Here is a 22,469-nt window from a genome sequence, read left to right on the forward strand (position 1 = left end):
GTTGTGTGTTGAACAGAAAGCAGTGAGTGGGGGTGGTGTGGTATAACTGGTTTGGTAGGTCTATTTAAAAGTCAGTGTTAGTGAGTCGACCGAAATGCAGTTATAATGTGTGTTATTTAGTCTACCTAGTCATAATGGTTAATATTGAAAATATATAAATGTATATATATTTTCAATATCGCTGAGATTTCTTGCTTATTCACATGGAATTCTGAAGCTATATCATTGGTTAGCTGTACTTTGGGCACTGATAATATTTAAGAATCTAAAATAGAGGCCAGAATTCCTTTGTATTATACTCATCTTTTCAGGTTTGATTTTTAGTGCAGACTTGCTATCGTATAAATTTTAAGAACTTGTTGGAAGGTGCAGTGCTCAAGGGATGTAGCTTTCATTTTGTGGTTAATTTTGTGACTCAAAAAAACTCCATGCAGTTTGGAAAGATTTTGGGGATTGAAGCAAGCATTTGAATAATTAAACGAATACTCTATTTGCATAAAAGAACTCTTTTCATCTCTCCCAGCCTCTGTAGAAAACAGACGGCCCTGCATTTTGTTAATAAGAAATCTGATTCAAACTTGCCTTGTCTACAAGGAAGGAATGATGCGAACTAATAGTTCCCTTTCTCCTTTTGACAAATTTGTAGTTCAAGTAGATGCTTATTGAGTATGGTTGCTACTGTTCATGTTAGTTGCTCATGTTGTGTCTATCACCTTTCTCAAGTTACTGACATAAGCCTTCAGAGGACTACCGAGTTAGTTCTTTTATATAACTATGATTTAGTATTAAACCTTTTCTCACCTCTTTCTCCACCCTTAGTTTGATCAGGGCTGCCTTTCATCTTTTTCGTTCCTTTTTTCTAGAATTCCAAAAAATTTATGAGAGTCTCGATATAAAGATAACTGAGAGGGGAGAATCGTTCTATCAAAATATGATGAATGAAGTTGTAAAGTCATTTGAGGAGAAAGGTAAGAAAATGGCTAGAATGGAGATTATTGAAATTTCTACATTAGTTTAAAGACATTTCGAAGTCTTGACCCTTACATAACTCATTTGCTGAGTCTGGGTTTTAAATGATCCAGATGTTATTTCTTGTAACATGAACTTGCCTGTTTTACTTTTCAAACTATTACTTTTACATAATTTATCAACAATATTACACTGTTGACATAAAGGAAAATAAAGTGGAAGAGGACAAATGAATAAAAGTACCAAATTTTTTTTAAAGTCCCTCTGGAAATTAAAATTTTTTTCAGCTAAAAGATAATAAAATCACCCACGAGTGAGTTAGAGGCTGAAAAATGAGCAGATAATTAAAATAGTTTATATTTGGAGTGGTGGATAATTAGGAATAATTGGCCTAGTGCTGGAGGACTGGAAGATTGCAAATGTCACTCCACTCTTTTATGAAGAGAGGAAGGCAAAAGAAAGGAAATTATAGGCCAGTTAGCCGAACCTTAGTGGTTGGGGAAAGTGTTGGAGTCTATTATTAAGGATGAGCCTTCGGGGTACTTGGAAACTAATGATGAAATACGTCAAAGTCAGTAAAGGGAAATCTTGCCGGGTAAAATCTGTTAGAGTTCTTCAAGGAAGTAACAAGCAGGGTGGATAAAGGAGAGGCAATGGATGTCATTTACTTGGATTTTCAGAAGGTATTTGATAAGGTGCCACACGATGACACGAAGATAGGTGGAGGGGTAGGTAGTGCTGAGGTTGCAATGCGATTGCAGCAGGACTTAGACAAATTGGGAGAATAGGCAAAAGAGTGTCAGATGGAATACAGTGCTGGAAAATGTATGATCGTGTATTTTGGTAAAAGGAACAATAGTGCAGACTATTCTCTAAATGGGGAGAAGGTTCAAGACTCCCAGAAGTTTAATTTACAATTTGAGTCTGTGGTAAAGAAGGCAAATGCAATGTTGGCATTTATTACAAGGGGAGTAGAATATAAAAGCAAGGAGATAATGCTGAGGTTTTATAAGACACTAGTCAGGGTGCATTTGGAGTATTGTCAACCGTTTTGGGCCCCAAATCTCAGAAAGGATGTGTTGTCATTGGAGGGAGTCCAGAGGAAGTTCATGAGGATGATTCCGGGAATTAAGGGGTTAACATATATGAAGGGCATTTGGCAGCTTTGGGCCTGTACTCACCGGTATTTAGAAGAATGCAGGGGGATCTCATTGAAACCTACCGAATGTTGAAAGGTATAAATAGGGTGAATGTGGAGAGGATGTTTCATGTGGTGGGGTTATCCAGAACTCGAAGGCAAAGCCTCAAAATTGAGGGGCGACCTTTTAGGACAGAAGTAAAGAGGAAATTCTTTCAGCCAGAGAGTAGTGAATTTGAGGAATGCTCTGCTACAGACTGGTGGAGGCCAAGTCCATGAGAATATTTAGGCGGAATTTGATAGTCTCCTGATTGTTCAGGGCATCAAATGATGTGACAGGAAGGCGGGTGTATGGGGTTGATTGGGATCCAGGATCAGCATGATCGAATGGTGGAGCAGATTAAATGGGCTGAATGGCCTAATTCTGCTCCAATGTCTCATGGTCTTGTGGTCTAATTAGAGGAATTTGCGTGTTTAAAACTTTTAAGACTGGAGTAGCATATGAACCATGAAATGAGATTTGATGAATACCTTTTTTAGTTATTATTAACGGAATTTCTCTTAAAAAACCCTGATAGATCTGTGCTGGTTTATTGACTATTTCACACTTACCTAATTATAACAAATACAGATTTAATATAGATATAAAATATCTTTATCATTATGTAGCCAAATAATCTAGAGTTGCACATTCATTCCAATAGGTTTAGTCCAACTTGATGAAGGCCGAAAGATTGTTTTTCCACCAGGCTGCTCGGTGCCTCTGACAATAGTAAAATCAGATGGGGGTTATACATATGACACATCAGATTTAGCTGCTCTTCAACAAAGGATTTTTGAAGAGAAGGCTGATATTATTATCTACGTTGTAGATAATGGGCAGGTTGGTTAAACTCTTGAGATATTCTTTTATCTCTCAGACTTTGTATATTAAGCAATAAAATATTTTGATGTCTTTTATTCATTTGTATGGCACTTCATCTTTGGAAAGAAATCTTTATGTTGGTACTTTTCATGATAAGTGGAAACATTTTTACGTTGGTTTTCTAATTGGACGGGTGGGAAATAGTTAGGTATTCTAATATAAGTTATTTTCCTTTGAAATAAAACTAGTAGTAATGAATTTCCAAGTGATTCTCAGAAATTTATTAAAATAGTAAATCTATAGGAATGTGAAATTTGGGTTTCATGCTGGTATTTGTGTATTTTGAACTGAGCACTTATTGTTGCCAGGACTCATCATTCTATCGTTGTTGTAGACAGCATGAATTCCCACCTTAATCTAATTCTGATCTTTTTTTTTTGTACCTTCCACACCAGAGTGTCCATTTCCAAACAATCTTTGCAGCAGCACAGATGATTGGTTGGTATGACCCCAAGGAAATCAGAGTAGAACATACTGGATTTGGTGTGGTATTAGGTGAAGATAAGTAAGTTTCTCAATTCAGATTTTATAATTTTCATCAATATATTAAGTTTTGAACAAGATGATTGCATTATAAATTTTTGTCATATTAATTTCAAATAACATTGCAAGCTACAGTCAAGAAAGTAGAGTAGATTAACATTCCTTTTGTTGTCAGTAAACCAGGATGAAGCTGCTTTACGCAATCTGAAAGTCTCCATTCTGCTAGACAAAAAAATTCTTTTGTGGTTGAACTTTATCACATGAAATTTAATTGTCCATGTTCTACAATTCAGAATAAATTGGTATATTCACTCAGGTTTCATTCACAATGGTAGGGATTTGTTAAGGAAGGAGTCATCTGTTTGAGACTTGTTTTTATGGACAATGTGAAGAAACACTGAAGGCAGTTCGTGTCATTGGTCTGGAGTTTTGGCAAGGTCACACAGGGCAAACTGGAATGGAGAATAAATGATTGGATACACGGAAAACCATTTTCCTAATTGTAGCAAAATGGCACATGTATAAAATTTCTGAGCAAGGTGTTCATGCCTGAATTGCATCATTATCTACATGTCATTGTACTACATGTTTTTCTGGTTAACTCATTACAGGAAGGAATAGATTACAGTACAGAGTGATACTGACAAGTCTGTAAGATCTTTAGCTATGACAACTTGCTGGATAGGCCGTTTTATTTAGAACTGTGAAGACTTAAAGGAAGCAAGTTCTTTCTATCCACACTCTGAAGACATTCATAATTTGTGCATGCCTGCATGAAATCTCCCTTCAGTCTTATGTAACAAAGGAGGATAAATTTAAGGAAATTGGTAAAAGAATTATGTAAGAGTATAAATATCTCACCAGAGGAGGGAGTGTAGGGAGTCTATAATTGAATTGGCGGAACGGATGATAGAAGCAGCAGCATGTGCTTAAAGAACTTTGAGTGTTTATGCTCTACATAAATGACTAGGATGAAAATAGGTGAGTCAGCATGTTTACAGATAACAGTAAAGACTGGTAGAGTTGTGGATAGTACAAAAGATTTTCAAGGATACAGATCAGTTACATATTTGGGCGGAAAAATGGCAGATTGAATTTAATTGGAACAAGTGTGAGGTCTCATGTAAGCAGAAAATATACAGTTAATGGCAAGATCCTTAATAGCAATAATGTACAAAGGGATCTTGGTGTCCAAGTCCATTATTCCCTGTAAGTGACCCCACAAACAAATGGGTGTTAGAGAAGCCTTGCTTGGTCAATGCACTATGTGTAAGAGTAAAGAAGTCATGCTGTATAAAACTTTGGTTAGGCTGCACTTTGTGTATTATATGTGACGCCCCTCACTGTGCTCTTACGGAAATCGGCTTGTTGCCGGGCCCTGCTAACAGCCATGGGACTCAGCACCAAGAAGGCTACTTTTTAGAAACCATGGGCATCTAATGTTGGTGTGATTTGAGGTTCAACCAAACAGGATGGACGCGATTTAACGATTAAAGAAACCTTGATTTGAGCAAGTGCTGTGTAAATACTACCCATACACAATTGTCATTGTATTCTTGATTAAAGTTAAATTTTATAACAACAATTTATTTTAATACTTTATTACAGAAAGAAGTTCAAAACTAGATCAGGTGAAACTGTGAGATTAGCTGACCTACTGGAGGAGGGTCTGAAAAGATCAATGGATAAACTGTTGGAAAAAGAGCGAGAAAAGGTATTTCCTTTTAGATACAACGCTGTCTGTCTGTATTATCCAAGAGGCAAGGTAGAAAGCTGATATGGGTCTGATAATTTTGTGCATGGAATAAAATGTGTTTGGTGCTCTTAACCAGAAATGTTAGCACAAATCATATTTGTCTTTTTTCTGTGAAGAAAAAATGCACTTTTACGTCACTAAAGCTTTTAACCTAAGTAATTGTCCCAAAGAGCTTAATAAAAATATAGTCAGGCAAAATTTGCAAAGAACCAAAAAATCAACTCTGCTACCTTTTTCATGGCTTGACCTAGTCCACATCCCTTCTTTAACTTTCCTGCTTTGCTTCAGAGGCAATTTAGCAATTAGTTTCTGCAATTTTCTTTCTTCCACTTGTACTTTCTTCATTATACTTCCTACCATGGCATGAAAAAGGCTGGGAACCCCTGCTTTAAGGAATCCACTTTACCCGTTTCACATCTCTTCCGACCAAGTTATCTTAAATACCTTTGCTTCCAATATGTTCTTTCCTTCATCTGAATATCTGCTTCTGTCATAGCTGATAGGATCATTAAGCATGATTTACTGCGCTTCTTCTTTTGCCTTTTTTCCCTGAAGTACAAGGTTTCCTTTGTCCTTATCTTCCTTCACTAACATTTTTCATATTTAATTGATGCCCACTGCATTTCTCAGCATATTCTACTGATGTCAGTAACAGATGTGCCTTTCCTTTTCTCTTCTCTCAGCATACCATAGAGATTTTTTTCTCTTAGATGGTCTGATTCAGATATCTTGTACTATTTAACCTGCATTCCTAAGTAAAAATATAATTGTCCTGAAAGTGCTGTATTGCGGGTTCACTCAACTGATCTTTTATTTGAGTGGCATTGTAAAGCAAAAAGCTACAGGTGCTGAAATAAAAGCAACATACATAGGTTATGTTGGAATGGCTCATCAAGTCAGACAGCATCTGTGTGGAGCAGAACAGAATTAATGTTTCATGTCAATGACCTTAAGAGCTGAACAAGTGAGGAAAAGCTGTGTAAGACAGATGAATGTCTGTTTCAGAATGGAGGCAAAGGCTCTATTATTCAGGAGTGAACACAGTTGTGCCACCTACATTCTACCCAGTCCTTTGTTCCCTCTGCCCATCCTTTTTTCTGTCAGTTATTTTTTCAGTTCTGCTGAGGAACCACTGATCTGAAAGGTTTACTCTGTTTCTCTGTCCACATATGTTGCTTGACCTATTATGGCTCTCCAGAATTCTCTGTTCTTAATAAATCATAGTTTCATGGAGATGTACAGCACATTTACTCCACACCCATGCCAATCTTTTTGCCCATCCACATGAATCCCCTTTCCTTGTAGTAGGTCTACATCTTTCTATGCCTTGTCTACTTAAGAGTTTATCTAAATTTCTCCTAAATGTTTCATTGTATCTGCCTCAACCATCTCCTCTGCTAGTGTGTTCAAGGTATGAAACACACGTTCTGTGTGTGTGTGTGTGTGGGGCAGGGGGGGAAAGAAACTTAAAACACTTGACTCACCTTAATCTTGTGCTCACTTGTTTTTCGTACCCACCATGGATAAAAGACATTGGCAGTCTATCCTCTTATAATCTTGAATGCTTCATTTATTTAACTCTGCAGACTCCTTTGCTCCAAGAAAATACACCCGGCTTATCCAATCTCTCCCCGTAATTAAAATCCACAAATCCAGCCACTGTCCTTGTGAATCTCTTCTGCATTCTCTCCAGTGCAACCACATCCTTCCTGTAATGTTTGACCAGAACCACACACAATCCTCCCAAGTGCATTCTAAAGTGGTAAAGAAACCTCCAGACCTGTATATTCTGTACCCTGAACTATGAAGATAAGCACACCATATGCCTTCTTCACTATCTTCACTACCCATGTTGGCACTTTTCGAGAACTGTTGGCTTGAACCCCAAGTGTATCTAATCATTAATATTTCTTGGCATCCTACCAATATGTCTGTACCCCTTTGACCTGCCAAGATTAATCAACTTGCACTCATCAGATTAAATTTCATCTTCCAAAGCACACTCCAGCCTTCCATCTAATCTACCCTGCTGTAACAATAACTTTTATGTCATCCTACTTGTAATATGTATCATAAACAGCAAGTCTCAGTGCTAATCCTTGAAGTACAGTACATTATTGGAGTCAGTAAAACATCCTTGCATTCCCATACACTGCCTGCTATCACCGAACCAGTTTTGTATCCAGATAACCACCTCACCTTTGATCCATATGCCTTTACCCTCTAGATCTATGTGTTATGTCGTGAGAATCAGCCTCCTATGTGGGACATTGTCGAATGACTTGTTTTCCATACAGAAAATACATACTTCCCTTGACTTTGTCAGTCTTCTTAGTTACTTCATCAAAAAAAAATTAAGTAAAATTAGTGAGGCAGAATTTCTGTGACACAAAGCCACGGTGGCTATGTCTGATCAGCCTCTTTAGAATTTTTTGCAATAATTTACCTACCATTGACTCAAGTCTCACCACCTAAAAATAACTTGAATTATCTCTGCTGCTCTTCTTAATTTAAGGAAAGAATCCCACAGATAAAGTCTAAAAAGTTTCCATTAATAAAGAGAATCTTTAGAATGAGTCATTTCACTTCTTGAGGTTTTGTTTTGGACTTTAAGTATTAGGTAAAGATTCCACAAGATAAATCAGGTAAACAACAAAATGCAGAAAGTTTGAAATGAAAGTTTTAAAGTCTAGAATCACTTTATACTGGGTTTGAAATAGATTAATTGAGAGATGATGAGAGGATTTTATGGGCAGAAGATGATGCTGTGATAGAAAATGGTAAGGTTGTATTTTGGAATCTAACAGGATCAGTGTAGTGAATAGATGGGCTAACATTTCAGTAAAATTGTAAATCTGTATTGTGGACAGACTTAAAATAACAACACATGGAGCAGGAAAAGGAAGTATTACAGAAGTTAAAGGAAACAGAAGGATATTTTTGTTTAATGCAGCGGTATTATTGAATGAGAAGAAAACGGCAGGGGTAAAAGTTTTGGTTTTTATTCTGCTGGATTCTATCAACTTTACCAATACATCCATTCTTAACGATGTAAATGGTTTGTAGGAATCTAAATTGTACTGTCTCAGTTATATAATTATGATATGCAAAATTGTTTTCTCCTGTTATTACCTAGAAATTTTTTTTTTAATATATTTTTTTTCCCTTGCCATTCTCTTCTAGGTTTTGACACCTGAGGAACTTAAGGCAGCACAAGAGGCTGTGGCATTTGGATGCATAAAGTACGCTGACCTTTCTCACAACAGGATCAATGACTATGTCTTTTCCTTCGACAAGATGTTGGATGATCGGGGCAACACTGCAGCCTATTTGCTCTATGCTTTCACCAGAATCAGGTGTGATTACTTTGGGGGGGAAAGTTACTAGGTTTAGCAATTAGTAACGGTTGCAAGCATATTAGTGTTGTTCCTTACTTTGTTTAAATGTCCATTGTGTATAAGCAATTCAGCAAAATAACAGTTTGTGTTTTTGTATAGTTCTGTGCCACATCAGTAGTCCTTGTTAACAAAATGTTTTAAGTTGTCTGCACTACTAAAATCTGGGGCAAGCCAAATACGAGCAAACTTCCTTACCATAACTTGAGGATCATGAGCAAATGAGAATCAATTTCCATAAATACCCTCAAATTTAAAATGTTTTCTGGCTCTATTAGAACATAGTACAGTACTGGACAGACATTTCAGCCCACAATAGACACTTTGTGCATCATCCACATCTCCCATTCACGTGTCTAGTATGGAGCACATAATCGGCCCTTCGAGGATGTTAATAAAGTTAAAGGAGAGCTGTGGTCTTCTTTAAAAAAAAGTTGAACCTAGGGAGAGCTGTTGCAGTGCTGAAAGTGTCTGAATGGAGGACGTTGTGTCCAAGAGGGGAGAAAGGGTAAAAGAAAGTGTGATAGCAGAAAAGAGGTGTGAAGGGAAAGGAGAATAAAAGGTGAAGTGGAAATGGTAGGCAAAATGTAGACACAATTGAATAGCGCAAAACCCTTCTGTTTAGTTAGATAAGTTTGTAAAACGAATACGGTTGCAAAAGTTGTCTTGTGTGTGAGTTTGAAAAATTAATTTGCAAACTAAATCTCAGAAAATGTTTATGGCCAATTGATAGGTGTCATAATGATTCCATTCATGTGTTTTTAACGCAGTTAGAAATTGGCAGAAGATTGGCTGAATGGCAGGATGCAAAGAGTGAGAATAAAGCGGTTCTTTGGCTGACGTGTTCCACAGGGGTCAGTTATGGGGCTGCTTCTTTCCGTGTTATCTATCAGTGACCAGGATGATGGAATTGATGGTTTTGTGGCCAAGTTTACCGACGATAGAAAGATAGGTGGAGGGGTAGGCAGTGTCGAGGGAGCAGGGAGTCTGCAGAAGGACTTGGACAGATTGGGAGAATGGGCAAAGAAGTGGCAAATGGAATATAGTGTAAGGAAGTGTATTATCATGCACTTTGATAGAAGAAATAATGATGTAGACTATTTTCTAAATGGAGAGCAAATTCAGAAATCAGAAGTGCAAAGGGACTTGGGAGTGCTAGTGCAGGATTTGGTAAAGGTTAACTTGCAGGTTGAGTTGGTGGTAAAAAAGGCAAATACAATGTTAACAACACACATAAAAATTGCTGGTGGAACGCAGCAGGCCAGGCATCATCTATAAGAAGAGGTACAGTCGACATTTTGGGCTGAGACCCTTCGTCAGGACTAACTGAAAGAAGAGATAGTAAGAGATTTGAAAATGGGAGGGGGAGGGCGATATCCAAAATGATAGAAGACAGGAGGGGGAAGGGATGGAGCTGAGAGCTGGAAAGTTGATTGGCAAAAGGGATATGAGGGGATCATGGGACAGACGGCAGGCCTATGAAAAAGAAAGGGGAGGGGGGGAAAGCCCTGAGAATGGGCAAGGAGTATAGTCAGAGGGACAGAGGGAGAAAAAGGAGAGAGAGAAAAAATATATATATAATAATAAAAGATAAATAACGGATGGGGTACGAAGGGGAGGTGGGGCATTAACGGAAGTTAGAGAAGTCAGTGTTCATGCCATCAGGTTGGAGGCTACCCAGACGGAATATAAGGCATTGTTCCTCCAACCTGAGTGTGGCTTCATCTTTACAGTAGAGGAGGCCGTGGATAGACATATCAGAATGGGAATGGGATGTGGAATTAAAATGTGTGGCCACTGGGAGATCCTGCTTTCTCTGGTGGACAGAGCATAGGTGTTCAGCGAAATGGTCTCCCAGCCTGTGTCAGGTCTCCCCAATATATAGAAGGCCGCATCGGGAGCACTGGACGCAGTATATCACCCCAGCCAACACACAGGTGAAGTGTCGCCTCATCTGGAAGGACTGTCTGGGGCCCTGAATGGTGGTAAGGGAGGAAGTGTAAGGGTATGTGTAGCACTTGTTCTGCTTACAAGGATAAGTGCCGGGAGGGAGATCGGTGGGAAGGGGTGGGGGGGACGAATGGACAAGGGAGTCACGTGGGGAGCAATCCCTGCGGAAAGCAGGGCGGGGGGGAGGGAAAGATGTGCTTAGTGGTGGGATCCCGTTGGAGGTGGCGGAAGTTACGGGGAATAATATGTTGGACCCGGAGGCTGGTGGGGTGGTAGGTGAGGACAGGGGGAACCCTATGCGTAGTGGGGTGGCGGGAGGATGGGGTGAGAGCAGATGTATGTGAAATGGGAGAGATGTGTTTGAGAGCAGAGTTGATGGTGGAGGAAGAGAAGCCCTCAGGCACTGAGAATTCTATAAATAATTTGGTTTATGAACAATGTGAGGATATTATTCAGAAGTACCTACTTCAACTCATGTACGACAGAAACTTAAGCAATAAAACACTTTTCTGTAAACTAAATTGTCATGGCAACATAAAATGGAACTTAAACAGCTTTCAGTTCTATTGGTTCCACGAACTGAGCGAAATACATGTTAGTAGGGAAGTGGTGTTAGGTAAATTGAAGGGATTGAAGGCAGATAAATCCCCAGGGCCAGATGGTCTGCATCCTAGAGTGCTTAAGGAAGTAGCCCAAGAAATAGTGGATGCATTAGTGATAATTTTTCAAAACTCGTTAAATTCTGGACTAGTTCCTGAGGATTGGAGGGTAGCTAATGTAACTCCACTTTTTAAAAAAGGAGGGAGAGAGAAACCGGGGAATTATAGACCGGTTAGCCTAACGTCGGTGGTGGGGAAACTGCTGGAGTCAGTTATCAAGGATGTGATAACAGCACATTTGGAAAGCGGTGAAATGATCGGACGAAGCATGGATTTGTGAAAGGAAAATCATGTCTGACGAATCTCATAGAATTTTTTGAGGATGTAACTAGTAGAGTGGATAGGGGAGAACCAGTGGATGTGGTATATTTGGATTTTCAAAAGGCTTTTGACAAGGTCCCACACAGGAGATTAGTGTGCAAACTTAAAGCACACGGTATTGGGGGTAAGGTATTGGTGTGGGTGGAGAATTGGTTAGCAGACAGGAAGCAAAGAGTGGGAATAAACGGGACCTTTTCAGAATGGCAGGCGGTGACTAGTGGGGTACCGCAAGGCTCAGTGCTGGGACCCCAGTTGTTTACAATATATATTAATGACTTGGATGAGGGAATTAAATGCAGCATCTCCAAGTTTGCGGATGACACGAAGCTGGGTGGCAGTGTTAGCTGTGAGGAGGATGCAGGGTGACTTGGATATGTTGGGTGAGTGGGCAAATTCATGGCAGATGCAATTTAATGTGGATAAATGTGAAGTTATCCACTTTGGTGGCAAAAATAGGAAAACAGATTATTATCTGAATGGTGGCCGATTAGGAAAAGGGGAGGTGCAACGAGACCTGGGTGTCATTATACACCAGTCATTGAAAGTGGGCATGCAGGTACAGCAGGCGGTGAAAAAGGCGAATGGTATGCTGGCATTTATAGCGAGAGGATTCGAGTACAGGAGCAGGGAGGTACTACTGCAGTTGTACAAGGCCTTGGTGAGACCGCACCTGGAGTATTGTGTGCAGTTTTGGTCCCCTAATCTGAGGAAAGACATCCTTTCCATAGAGGGAGTACAAAGAAGGTTCACCAGATTGATTCCTGGGATGGCAGGACTTTCATATGAAGAAAGACTGGATGAACTGGGCTTGTACTCGTTGGAATTTAGAAGATTGAGGGGGGATCTGATTGAAACGTATAAGATCCTAAAGGGATTGGACAGGCTAGATGCAGGAAGATTGTTCCCGATGTTGGGGAAGTCCAAAACGAGGGGCCACAGTTTGAGGATAGAGGGGAAGCCTTTTAGGACCGAGATTAGGAAAAACTTCTTCACACAGAGAGTGGTGAATCTGTGGAATTCTCTGCCACAGGAAACAGTTGAGGCCAGTTCATTGGCTATATTTAAGAGGGAGTTAGATATGGCCCTTGTGGCTACGGGGGTCAGGGGGTATGGAGGGAAGGCTGGGGCGGGGTTCTGAGTTGGATGAAAAGCCATGATCATAATAAATGGCGGTGCAGGCTCGAAGGGCCAAATGGCCTACTCCTGCACCTATTTTCTATGTTTCTATGTTATCTTATCTTTTCTTTTATTAATGTATAATAATGTCATCCTACCTTTAATTTTGTTTTCTTAGCAGTCATCTTTTAAAATCTCTTTATTTGAATGTAAACAGAAATTAGATAGAATAAATAAATAAATTTGATTTGGCATTCATCCAGATATATCCTCAGCTTATCTGTTTACTCTGTGAACCTGAATTACTGTCTGGCTGCAGTAATTGCATCTTGCCACTAGAGATCCCCATTGTTCTGTGGAAGTTATTTTCCATTGAAGGAGACAATTGAATTCACTGCTTGTATATTGCCACTTTGCTGAAGTTGCCAAAAAATAATCCTTTATAAATGCTGCTTGATTCAGCTATTTACCTTTATCATAGAGAAGTTAATTTCTCCTCCCTGGTTACACATAATTCCTGCACCACCACAATTTTCCTTAATCCCTTACCTCACTGTTTTTACAGGGTAATTGAAATTATTATGGTACAGAAGGTGTACGGAAGTTTACGCCAGTTCCTTGTACAGCACTTCCAACTTCATCAATCTTAATTTCTTAACTCACCAAAAAATATTAATTAGGCTGTCAAACACTATTTCCCTCCAACAAGTCGGTGCTGGTCTCTGTCATCCCAAATTTTTGTGAATCTATTATTTATTTTCCCTGATCATTGTCTTTAAAATTCAAGCTGAGCTGTTGCCTGGTATATCTCTGTGTTTCTTTCCAGTTAGGGCTTTATATTTGCTATTGTCCAATCTACCGATAGTTTTACTAATTTTCCTATTAACCTAAATTTAAAAGCTTCTTAAATATTATGTTTGTTTTATCAGTCCCGTTAGAGGTAATTCCACTACCACAGCTATACATCAGCATAAAGTAGAAATTTGGCTGTTAGGAATCGTATTGTTAATGTAGAAAGTCAAAGGCAGACATTGTCTTTATTCCCATTTGATTTTAGGGCCTTCCAAAATCATGTGGTTAAACTGGTGATTGTTGGTGTACAGGCAGTAAATATTGATAGTGGAAATTGAACAGTCAGATTATGTGAAGGAATGGATTAGGTTACTGTTGGATTCAATATGGAAGAGCAGTAGGAAGCAATTAGAACCACTAGTTACAGAATGGCATTAATTGGAAAACAGAAGATTGACCAGTAGTTGTGAATGTCAAATCTTCTGTTGGACTGTTTCTTTCCAAAGTAGAAACCCAGATCTTGATTCACCAGATTTTTCAGGTATGCCAAAGAATTGGTTTGGAATGAGGGGGGATTTCGTTGAAATCTGTTTAAATATTGAAAGGCCTAGATAGAGTGGACATAGAAGTTCATGTTCTTGATTAATAAGGGTGTCAAAGGTGATGGAGAGAAGGCAGGAGAATGGAGTTGAGGTGGATAATAAATCGGCTATGATGGACGGAAGGGTGGTTGTGTTGAATGGCCTAATTCTGCTCCAATGGTCTTAGGAAGTGTCAGTTTGTTGGAGAGGTACAAATGCAAGGACAGGACATTGACTCCTCTCAGAATATAGTGAATTATAAAGATAAGAAAGTGCAGTTCCGTCTCAATTGCAAATGTGACATCTCATTTTAGGTCCATAACTCGACTTGCAAACATTGATGATGCAACTCTGCAAAAAGCAGCTGCAGGAACAACGATCCTGCTGACTCATGAGAAAGAGTGGAAGTTAGGAAAATGTATTCTGCGATTTCCGGAAATCCTTCATAAAATCCTGGATGACTTGTATCTGCATACACTTTGTGACTACCTCTTTGAATTGGCCACAACCTTCACGGAGTTCTATGACAACTGTTATTGTGTAGAGAAAGACAGGCAAACAGGTGAGTAAAACAACACCCTGCACATTCCTCAGATCTTCCTTGTCATAATTTCCTGTTTACTTTCAGCTGTTAAGAGTGATTAACATCAGAGAAAGGTCTTTACTATTGTTAAACAGGCACTTGTGTAACTCTGGTCATATAGTCAAGATCATTGAGGGGGCACTTTTGTGATACTCTTATGTAGATAAATGTGCAAAGAACGAACCCACATGAAGTGATGGATGTGGGTTTGATTGCAGCATTTAAAAGAAGTTTAGATAGATGGATGGCAGGAGTATGGAGAGGTGGGTGTCGATGGAAATAGGCAAATTAGAAGTTCATCACAGACTAGATGGACCTGTTTCTGTGTTTTAGTGCTCTGTGACCCTATCTTATAGGCATCCGTTAGTCTCGTGAGACCACGGATTTGCGCCTTGGAAGGTTTCCAGGGCGCAGGCCTGGGCAAGGTTGTATGGAAGACCGGCAGTTGCCCATGCTGCAAGTCTCCCCTCTCCACACCACCAATGTTGTCCAAGGGAAGGGCACTAGGGCCGATACAGCTTGGCACCAGAGTCATCGCAGAGCAATGTGTGGTTAAGTGCCTTGCTCAAGGACACAACATGCTGCCTCAGCTGATGCTCAAACTAGTGACCTTCAGATCACTAGACTGATGCCTTAACCACTTGGCCACGTGCCAACACACATGACTCTATAAGGTTGTCTGTATTAGCAGAGAATTCTGAAATGTTGGCTGCTGTGCCAACCATAGCACTCTGCTCTTCACATGGATCAGTGTAGAATTCTATGCATCAGCTGACCAGGTAGATGCGACCTTTGTATTCTTGGCCTTTTAGAGGAAGTATTAAACAGGCAATGTAGTAGGCCCTTATTTCTTGCACTAAGTACTAGATTGTCTGCTCAAGTGTGTGTGCACAAGTTGAAAACATAGCTGTACAGACTCTCAGCTATGAATGAAATCAGAAGCTTAAACGTATGAAGAACTAAAAGTATAAGCATTGGTCATTCCAAATATTTTGCATATCTCTATGGTGAGCTATAATTAATTAGCATCTTTTTGTTTGAAATGTTAAAGGTTAGTGCATGATTTAGTGAAACAGCATCTATTTGTACAGCAAGTCATTTATGAGTAAGCCTTATTATAAATGTAATTGAATTTGGAACTAGTGATTCCGATGACTCAACGAAACATAGTAGTAGATGCCCTAAACATGTTTAGTCTTAAGTAGTCCAGATCCAGTGGGCTTTAGTCTCAGGATAAGTGACCATTTTCTTGGGTATATATTGAGTATATTAAAAGTGGGGGTTGATAGGTTTTTGATTAGTCGGAGTGTTAAAGGTTACAGGGAGAAGGCAGGAGAATGGGATTGAGAGGGCAATAGCTCGGCCATGGTGGAACAATAAAGCAGACTCAATGGGCCAGATGGACTGATTCTGCTCCTATAGTCTTATGATTGAAATTTCTCCTCTGGGTACAGTGAATCTTTGGTATTCTCCATCTCACAGGGTCTGGATGCTGAATCAAGTACATTCAAAGATTAAGTTTTTTTTTGCTATAAAGGCTATGAGAATTAGGGCAGAATCAGGTGTGATTTTATTGAATAGCAAGTTGATTTTGGGAACTGAATGGCTGTCTATATTAAAAGCCCAATGTCTTGTTGTAATCAGGCAGAATTCTACTTCCTAATCTGATTAATCTAAAAAGCAGTGGAATGTAAATTAGTTCAGTAGTACTTTTGACCTTGGGAGTGAAGTCCCATTTCTGAGACAGAGTGGAGAAGTTGTTATACCGCAGTCTTTTTTGTAAACTGAATGCCTTAAATTCAAAAAAGGTGACATAGTGACAGCAGGGTGGTTCTGTCAGACTCAGTTGAACCAGTCTGTTTAAAGACAGCCAGAGTTATATTTATACTCATCAGCTCCTGCCACTGGACTCTTCAAGGATACTCATAGGGCACCTTCGTCTTCCTCAGATTTGATGCTAGGAAACCTGTTGCTCAGTAGAAGTCTTCCATTGAAGGGAGAAGAGTTTTAGCTTAGCTTGAGTTTTTGAACATTTGCACTTTTGACCCTATAGGTAGGATTCAGCAGCTGTCAGAACTGGCCACTTACCTAAAGCTTGGAACATGCATTCTCTTCTTCTGGAGGCTGAGGACATTCCCATTCCAACATGATAGTCCATGGCCCACTTTACTGCCACAATGAGTTTATCCTCAGGTTGGAGGAGCATCACCTCATATTCCATCTGGATAGCCTCCAACCTAACATTAACATCAATTTCTGTAACATACGGTAATTTCTTCCCCTCTTATCCCTTCTCTTTTCCTCAGCTGTCTTGTCACCTCCCTCTGGTGCCCTTCCTCCATCCCTTGCTGTGATGGTCCAGTCTCCTGATTCCTCCTTCGGCTATTTCTTTTCCACCTATCATCTCCCAGCTTCTGGCTTCTTCCCCTCTTCCCCCACCCATATACCTTGCCCCTCACCTTGGTTTTCTCCAATCACCATATAACTTGTATTCCTTCCCCTCCACCTTATTCCAGCTTCTTCCCCCTTCCTTTCCAGTCTTGATGAAAGGTCTCAGCTCGAAATGTCAGCTCTTCATTGCTCTCCATAGATACTGCCTGAGCTCTGCATAATCTCGTGTTTATGACAGTTGATGGTGTGTCTAGTGGAGCCTGTCCAATTACTTCTGGCAGAATAATTTGCAGCAATTATTGTTTCTTTAACCTAGATTGCATCGTTTGCCTCCCTTATTTGCACTCATGCATTCTATATCATTGATATTGTCAAACTTGCACTTAAGATTCATGTCTCCCTTTAACTTTCAGGTGAAGTTATCAAAGTGAACATCTGGCGGATGCTGTTATGTGAAGCCACTGCTGCTGTCATGGCAAAGGGCTTTGCTATCCTGGGACTCAAGCCTGTTCAGAGAATGTAAATCTCCCTTTTCGGCAGTTATGGAGCAGCAAATGTTGATGCATAACATCAAATAAAATCCAATATGAAGTCTATGTATTTGTTTATTACTAAGTATCTCAACAATTTGGCTCTGTGATTCTCGTAATTAATATTGCAGAATATTTTACAAGTTAAATGCTGCAGATAATGAAGTATTAAAATGAGAATTTTATGCAAATACTGTGGAACTGCAGTTTTCTTTCTTAACACACAATTCTGTTCCCACTCCCAACTCTCCTCCTCAGGCAAGCAGGTTTTCCCATTCATGTCACTTGACCAAAATTCAAAAATTATATGCATATAATTTTTGTTGTAATTCTTTTCTCAACTCTTTACATTTAGTAACTAATTATGAAGCTTGCTTAAAAATATTAAAATTTAGCACAAACCTAGTTCACACTCCACTGATACAAATCGTATGCCAGGATTTGAGAACCTGAGTTTTAGGAGAGAAGTTGAATAGATTAGGACTTTATTTGAGGGAGGGTGGGAGCATGAGGGGAGACTTGATACTGATATACAATATGATCAGGGGCATAGGTAGGGGAAATGCAACCGAGGTTGAGTGAGACTCAAACTAAAAGATCATGGTTAAGGGTGAAAGGCAAAATGTTTATGGGAACCTGGGGGGGGACTTCTTCACTCAGGAGGGTGGTGAGAGTGTGGAACAAGCTGCCAGCAGAGGTGGTTGGTTGGTCATGGGTTAGCATTGAAGAGAAAATTGGATAGGTACATGGGAGAGATATGAAGGATTATGGTCTGTGTGTAGGCTAATGGGTCTGGGTAGAATAATGGTTCAGCATGCACTGGATGGGCCAAATGGCCTGTTTCTGTGCTGTAGTGCTCAGCTATATTGGTGCAATGGAAGTAGCCAAAGCAAAACACTGCTGCCACTATTCAGCAGTAGGAGAATAAAGTGGGTAAATGACTTATCACCACAATCTAACTTATTGTATTGGTAACCTTTGACCCAAGCACTTCTAGCATCCATGATGTTCGGCTCACGTGATGCGTTGAAGGGCCAGTTGTCCCTTATTGGCCTGGTATATTTAACTGGAATTCACTTTCTGTAATTCAGTTTTTTTCCTATTATTTATTGCATTGTACGGCTGCTGCAAAGACAACCAAATATCACGACATACGCTAGTGATATTAAACCTGATTCTGGCACACGGCTTGATGCAATTGAAAGCTAATAAAGAAGGAAATAAAACTCCCTGCTTCAAATTAAGATTTATATTATATATGCAATCCTACATTAAACAGTTGTCATTACATTTTCAATAAATGGGATAGTGAATTATTGGACATTCTGAATGAGTTTAAGATGCAGTAAATATTTACATAAATGAAGTACAAAATGTATACATATACATAAATAGATAAAATAGCATTTTGATTCTTAATTTTGGCTGCAAGTAATAAAATTGACATAAATCACTTTTAAATATAAATAGCTGCATTTTTTGCTAATCCAGTATCTGCACAGACAGGTTTTATACCAAGGCTCAACATCCATGAACTTACTGTAACATCTTGTACATCTACAGCATGTGAAACAATTTACTCAAAGTAATACTGGAATTATTTGCACAATTATCGATTCAAACTTTTTACATGCAATCCTGCTTTGCATAACAAATTTTTATGTACTTTTCCATCTTCTTCCCCACCATCATTGGCCTGAAATAGTTCAAACTACCATCACTAATTTGGCACATTTCGACGCAATCTGACAGCACCACTAGTCAGTTAATACTGTCTCAATTTAAATCAGTAAATGCTGGCAGAGTACTGAACCAAGCAAGCAACATGGGCTACAGGCAAAGTATTTCTATTTAACAAGCTTCCTCTTTGTTACTTTGCCTGAATTTCATTTTAGGTGAAATTACTGACCAGTTTATGACATCAACCTGATAAAATGGAAGTTATATTTTACCACGGAGGTCAAAAACTATTATATATGTAAAATAGTCGCATGGTTCAATAAATCAGAATAGATACAAGATTTAAAATATAAATGTGCTACCAACCTATCAAGTCATAAGTTAATTCTTAGAAATTAAAATCATTAAATTCTTTAGAAAACACCAAATGTTTTGCAAAACTGGATTACTCAGTTCACATTTCAACCTCACCAATTCCTCATCACAGTACAATACTGTGTTCTAATTACAAACGCATCATTTTCATGGCATTTCATATTTAAAATGTAATCAGAATAGGTAAACAGACTGGTCATTATTGAGACAAGCAACACACATCAAAGTTGCTGGTGAACGCAGCAGGCCAGGCAGCATCTGTAGGAAGAGGTGCAGTCAACGTTTCAGGCCGAGACCCTTTGTCAGGACTAACTGAAGGAAGAGTGAGTAAGGGATTTGAAAGTTGGAGGGGGAGGGGGAGATCCAAAATGATAGGAGAAGACAGGAGGGGGAGGGATAGAGCCAAGAGCTGGACAGGTGATAGGCAAAAGGGGATACGAGAGGATCATGGGACAGGAGGTCTGGGAAGAAAGACCGGGGGGTGGGGGGACCCAGAGGATGGGCAAGGGGTATATTCAGAGGGAGAAAAAGGAGAGTGAGAGAAAGAATGTGTGCATAAAAATAAGTAACAGATGGGGTACGAGGGGGAGGTGGGGCATTAGTGGAAGTTAGGGAAGTCGATGTTCATGCCATCAGGTTGGAGACTACCCAGACGGAATATAAGGTGTTGTTCCTCCAACCTGAGTGTGGCTTGATCTTTACAGTAGAGGAGGTCGTGGATAGACGTCATTATTGAGATGTGGTTTAACAAATCATTGATGATACTGGATAAAAAATGCACCTACCCTGATGGAACTTAGATGCTATTGCTAAATAGATTTAGGTTCTATGGCCATATTACTGGCATTTGCACATTGTGTGATGGCAACTAACTACTGAATGAAACAAAATTAAGATATGTGCCATCATTATTCATCTAATTCAAAGTTAATGCAGTTAGATCGAATGACTTCAGTCTGTGACATTTGGTTCAATGAAATATTTGTGTCATTGTTTCATTACTGATGGTTTTGTTTTTGAAAATCATTTCAAATATAAATTTGTAAACTTCTTTATCTTTTCTTTCCAAGCTGACATTGCAAAAATTAAATCAAGCCACCAGAGGCAGCCTCCTCCCTAAACCCACTGAGGAAGTAGAGACCTCAAAGTTTTAAACATTTTTTGTTTGATACGAAGGACAACTGTTCTCAGATTCCCACAAAATAATTTTGGGCATCTGTTGTAACTTTTCCCTTTCCCACTGATCAAACCAGATTAAACATACTTAAATAAATCCAGGCTGACATCACTCGGCAACTGGTCAGTTTTACGCCTGTTGAAATCGGCTGTTTGCAATGAGGATATTAGGTCAATTTTCGGCTAATTATCCATAACTTCTCTGTTGTGATTTAGAATTTCCCTTTGAATGCCAAAGCAAATAGAAGAAATGCTTCCAAATGAGGTAGGGGAGGCAATGCATAACTTACAAGAATTTGGGACAAAATTTCATGATTAACATTTCAAACTCTTAACAGATGTTCAACCATTCACCCCCACCCAAACCACCAGTTTCCCCAAGCACCCCACCAAATCAGTAGCTGTGTTAAACTGGCTGGGGCCTCTTTCCTTTGCACAGCCACTCTTCCAATCATTGTACTATGTTCTGATAGACTTTCTGGCATGCACTTTTAAGCACATTCGTTGCTTTGGTTTAAACATTGCATAACTAAACCATTAAAGTAAGTTTCATAAACAAAAAAAATAGCAAATGAGGGTGGCAGTTAACATTTCAGTTCTGATGAATGGTTGTTGATCTGAAAGATTAATTAATTATATCTTCTTCCGTGGTTGCTGCTCGACCTGACGAGTATCACCAGCATTTTCTGATTTGATTTCAGATTTCCAGCATCTGCTTTTTACTTTTAGATTGCAGTTTCATATATTTGTTTCTCGTAGTTCAGGATCAGATGCAGTGAAGGAATCTCTAATCTTGAGGAGTTCAGCAGCACAGCGATAGCCATACACTTTGTTGTACCATTCTGGATTTCGGCCTCTACAAAAAAACCAGAATGATAGGATGATTTTCTGACAGAGAATCTTTAATATTGCATAATTTTTCAAGCTTTTATGGTACATTGACAGCTTGTTGAAAGAATTGTGTTACAAGTAAGCAAACATCCATTTTTCAGTTACATGGGAGAGGTTTTACTGAGCTAATTGTCTTCCTATTCCAACAAACTTCCATTTTTACTTAAAAGCTACAAAATCTGTTGGTTACAAGAGATTGAATCTACCACAATGCATGCAGCAGCAAATTTTCCTCAGTCACAAGACATGGCTCTTAAGATACCATTTCAGGGGCAAGACACTGTAATCCTAATTTACATGGCATACAGTACAATTTAACAGCAGTCTGATATGGTTTGATTAGATGCAATTAAAATTACAGTTTCCTTAGTGGTACTAAATCTGAGTAAGAACTCCAACACTAAAATTATATGATATATACATTCATATCATATTTATACATTAAATGGCTGGGCCTTTAGGAGCACTGATTTATAGAGGGATCTTGAGATGCAAGTCCTTGACTCAGTGGAAGTTACAGATAGGATGGTAAAGAAGGCATGGAGCACATTTGCTTTCATCAGGATGTTAAGAATTAAAATTGGAATGTCATTAGGCCACAGTTCATGTATATTACAGGAAGGATCTGGAGACTTCGGTGCAAAGTTGGTTTGTAGCATTGATTATAAAGCATTATCTACAAGGCGAGGTCGGACAAACAAATTGTTTTCGCTGGAGCAGTGAAGACCAAGGGGCAACTTGATAGAAGTATATAAAAT

The 22,469-nt window shown here is 39.2% G+C and overlaps 2 protein-coding genes across 8 annotated transcripts in view; one reads left to right on the plus strand and one right to left on the minus strand.

Annotated features, from left to right (window-relative positions):
- rars1 (arginyl-tRNA synthetase 1) overlaps positions 1–17,751 on the plus strand; it is a 52,069-nt gene extending 34,318 nt beyond the window's left edge. For all 5 annotated transcript variants that reach the window (XM_063053186.1, XM_063053184.1, XM_063053188.1 and 2 more), the window contains exons 9-15: positions 864–968; positions 2,812–2,990; positions 3,428–3,537; positions 5,124–5,229; positions 8,455–8,627; positions 14,400–14,647; positions 17,473–17,751. In XM_063053186.1, coding sequence (XP_062909256.1) covers positions 864–968; positions 2,812–2,990; positions 3,428–3,537; positions 5,124–5,229; positions 8,455–8,627; positions 14,400–14,647; positions 17,473–17,582 — 1,031 coding nt within the window. In that variant the 3' untranslated portion in view covers positions 17,583–17,751. The remainder of the gene's footprint in view (positions 1–863; positions 969–2,811; positions 2,991–3,427; positions 3,538–5,123; positions 5,230–8,454; positions 8,628–14,399; positions 14,648–17,472) is intronic.
- A 365-nt stretch (positions 17,752–18,116) lies between these two features.
- si:dkeyp-23e4.3 (rho GTPase-activating protein 7) overlaps positions 18,117–22,469 on the minus strand; it is a 195,919-nt gene continuing 191,566 nt past the window's right edge. For all 3 annotated transcript variants that reach the window (XM_063053180.1, XM_063053181.1, XM_063053182.1), the window contains one exon: positions 18,117–21,676. In XM_063053180.1, coding sequence (XP_062909250.1) covers positions 21,559–21,676 — 118 coding nt within the window. In that variant the 3' untranslated portion in view covers positions 18,117–21,558. The remainder of the gene's footprint in view (positions 21,677–22,469) is intronic.

This window comes from Mobula hypostoma, chromosome 7, assembly GCF_963921235.1.
Source record: "Mobula hypostoma chromosome 7, sMobHyp1.1, whole genome shotgun sequence".
In the NCBI taxonomy this organism is placed as follows: domain Eukaryota; kingdom Metazoa; phylum Chordata; class Chondrichthyes; order Myliobatiformes; family Myliobatidae; genus Mobula; species Mobula hypostoma.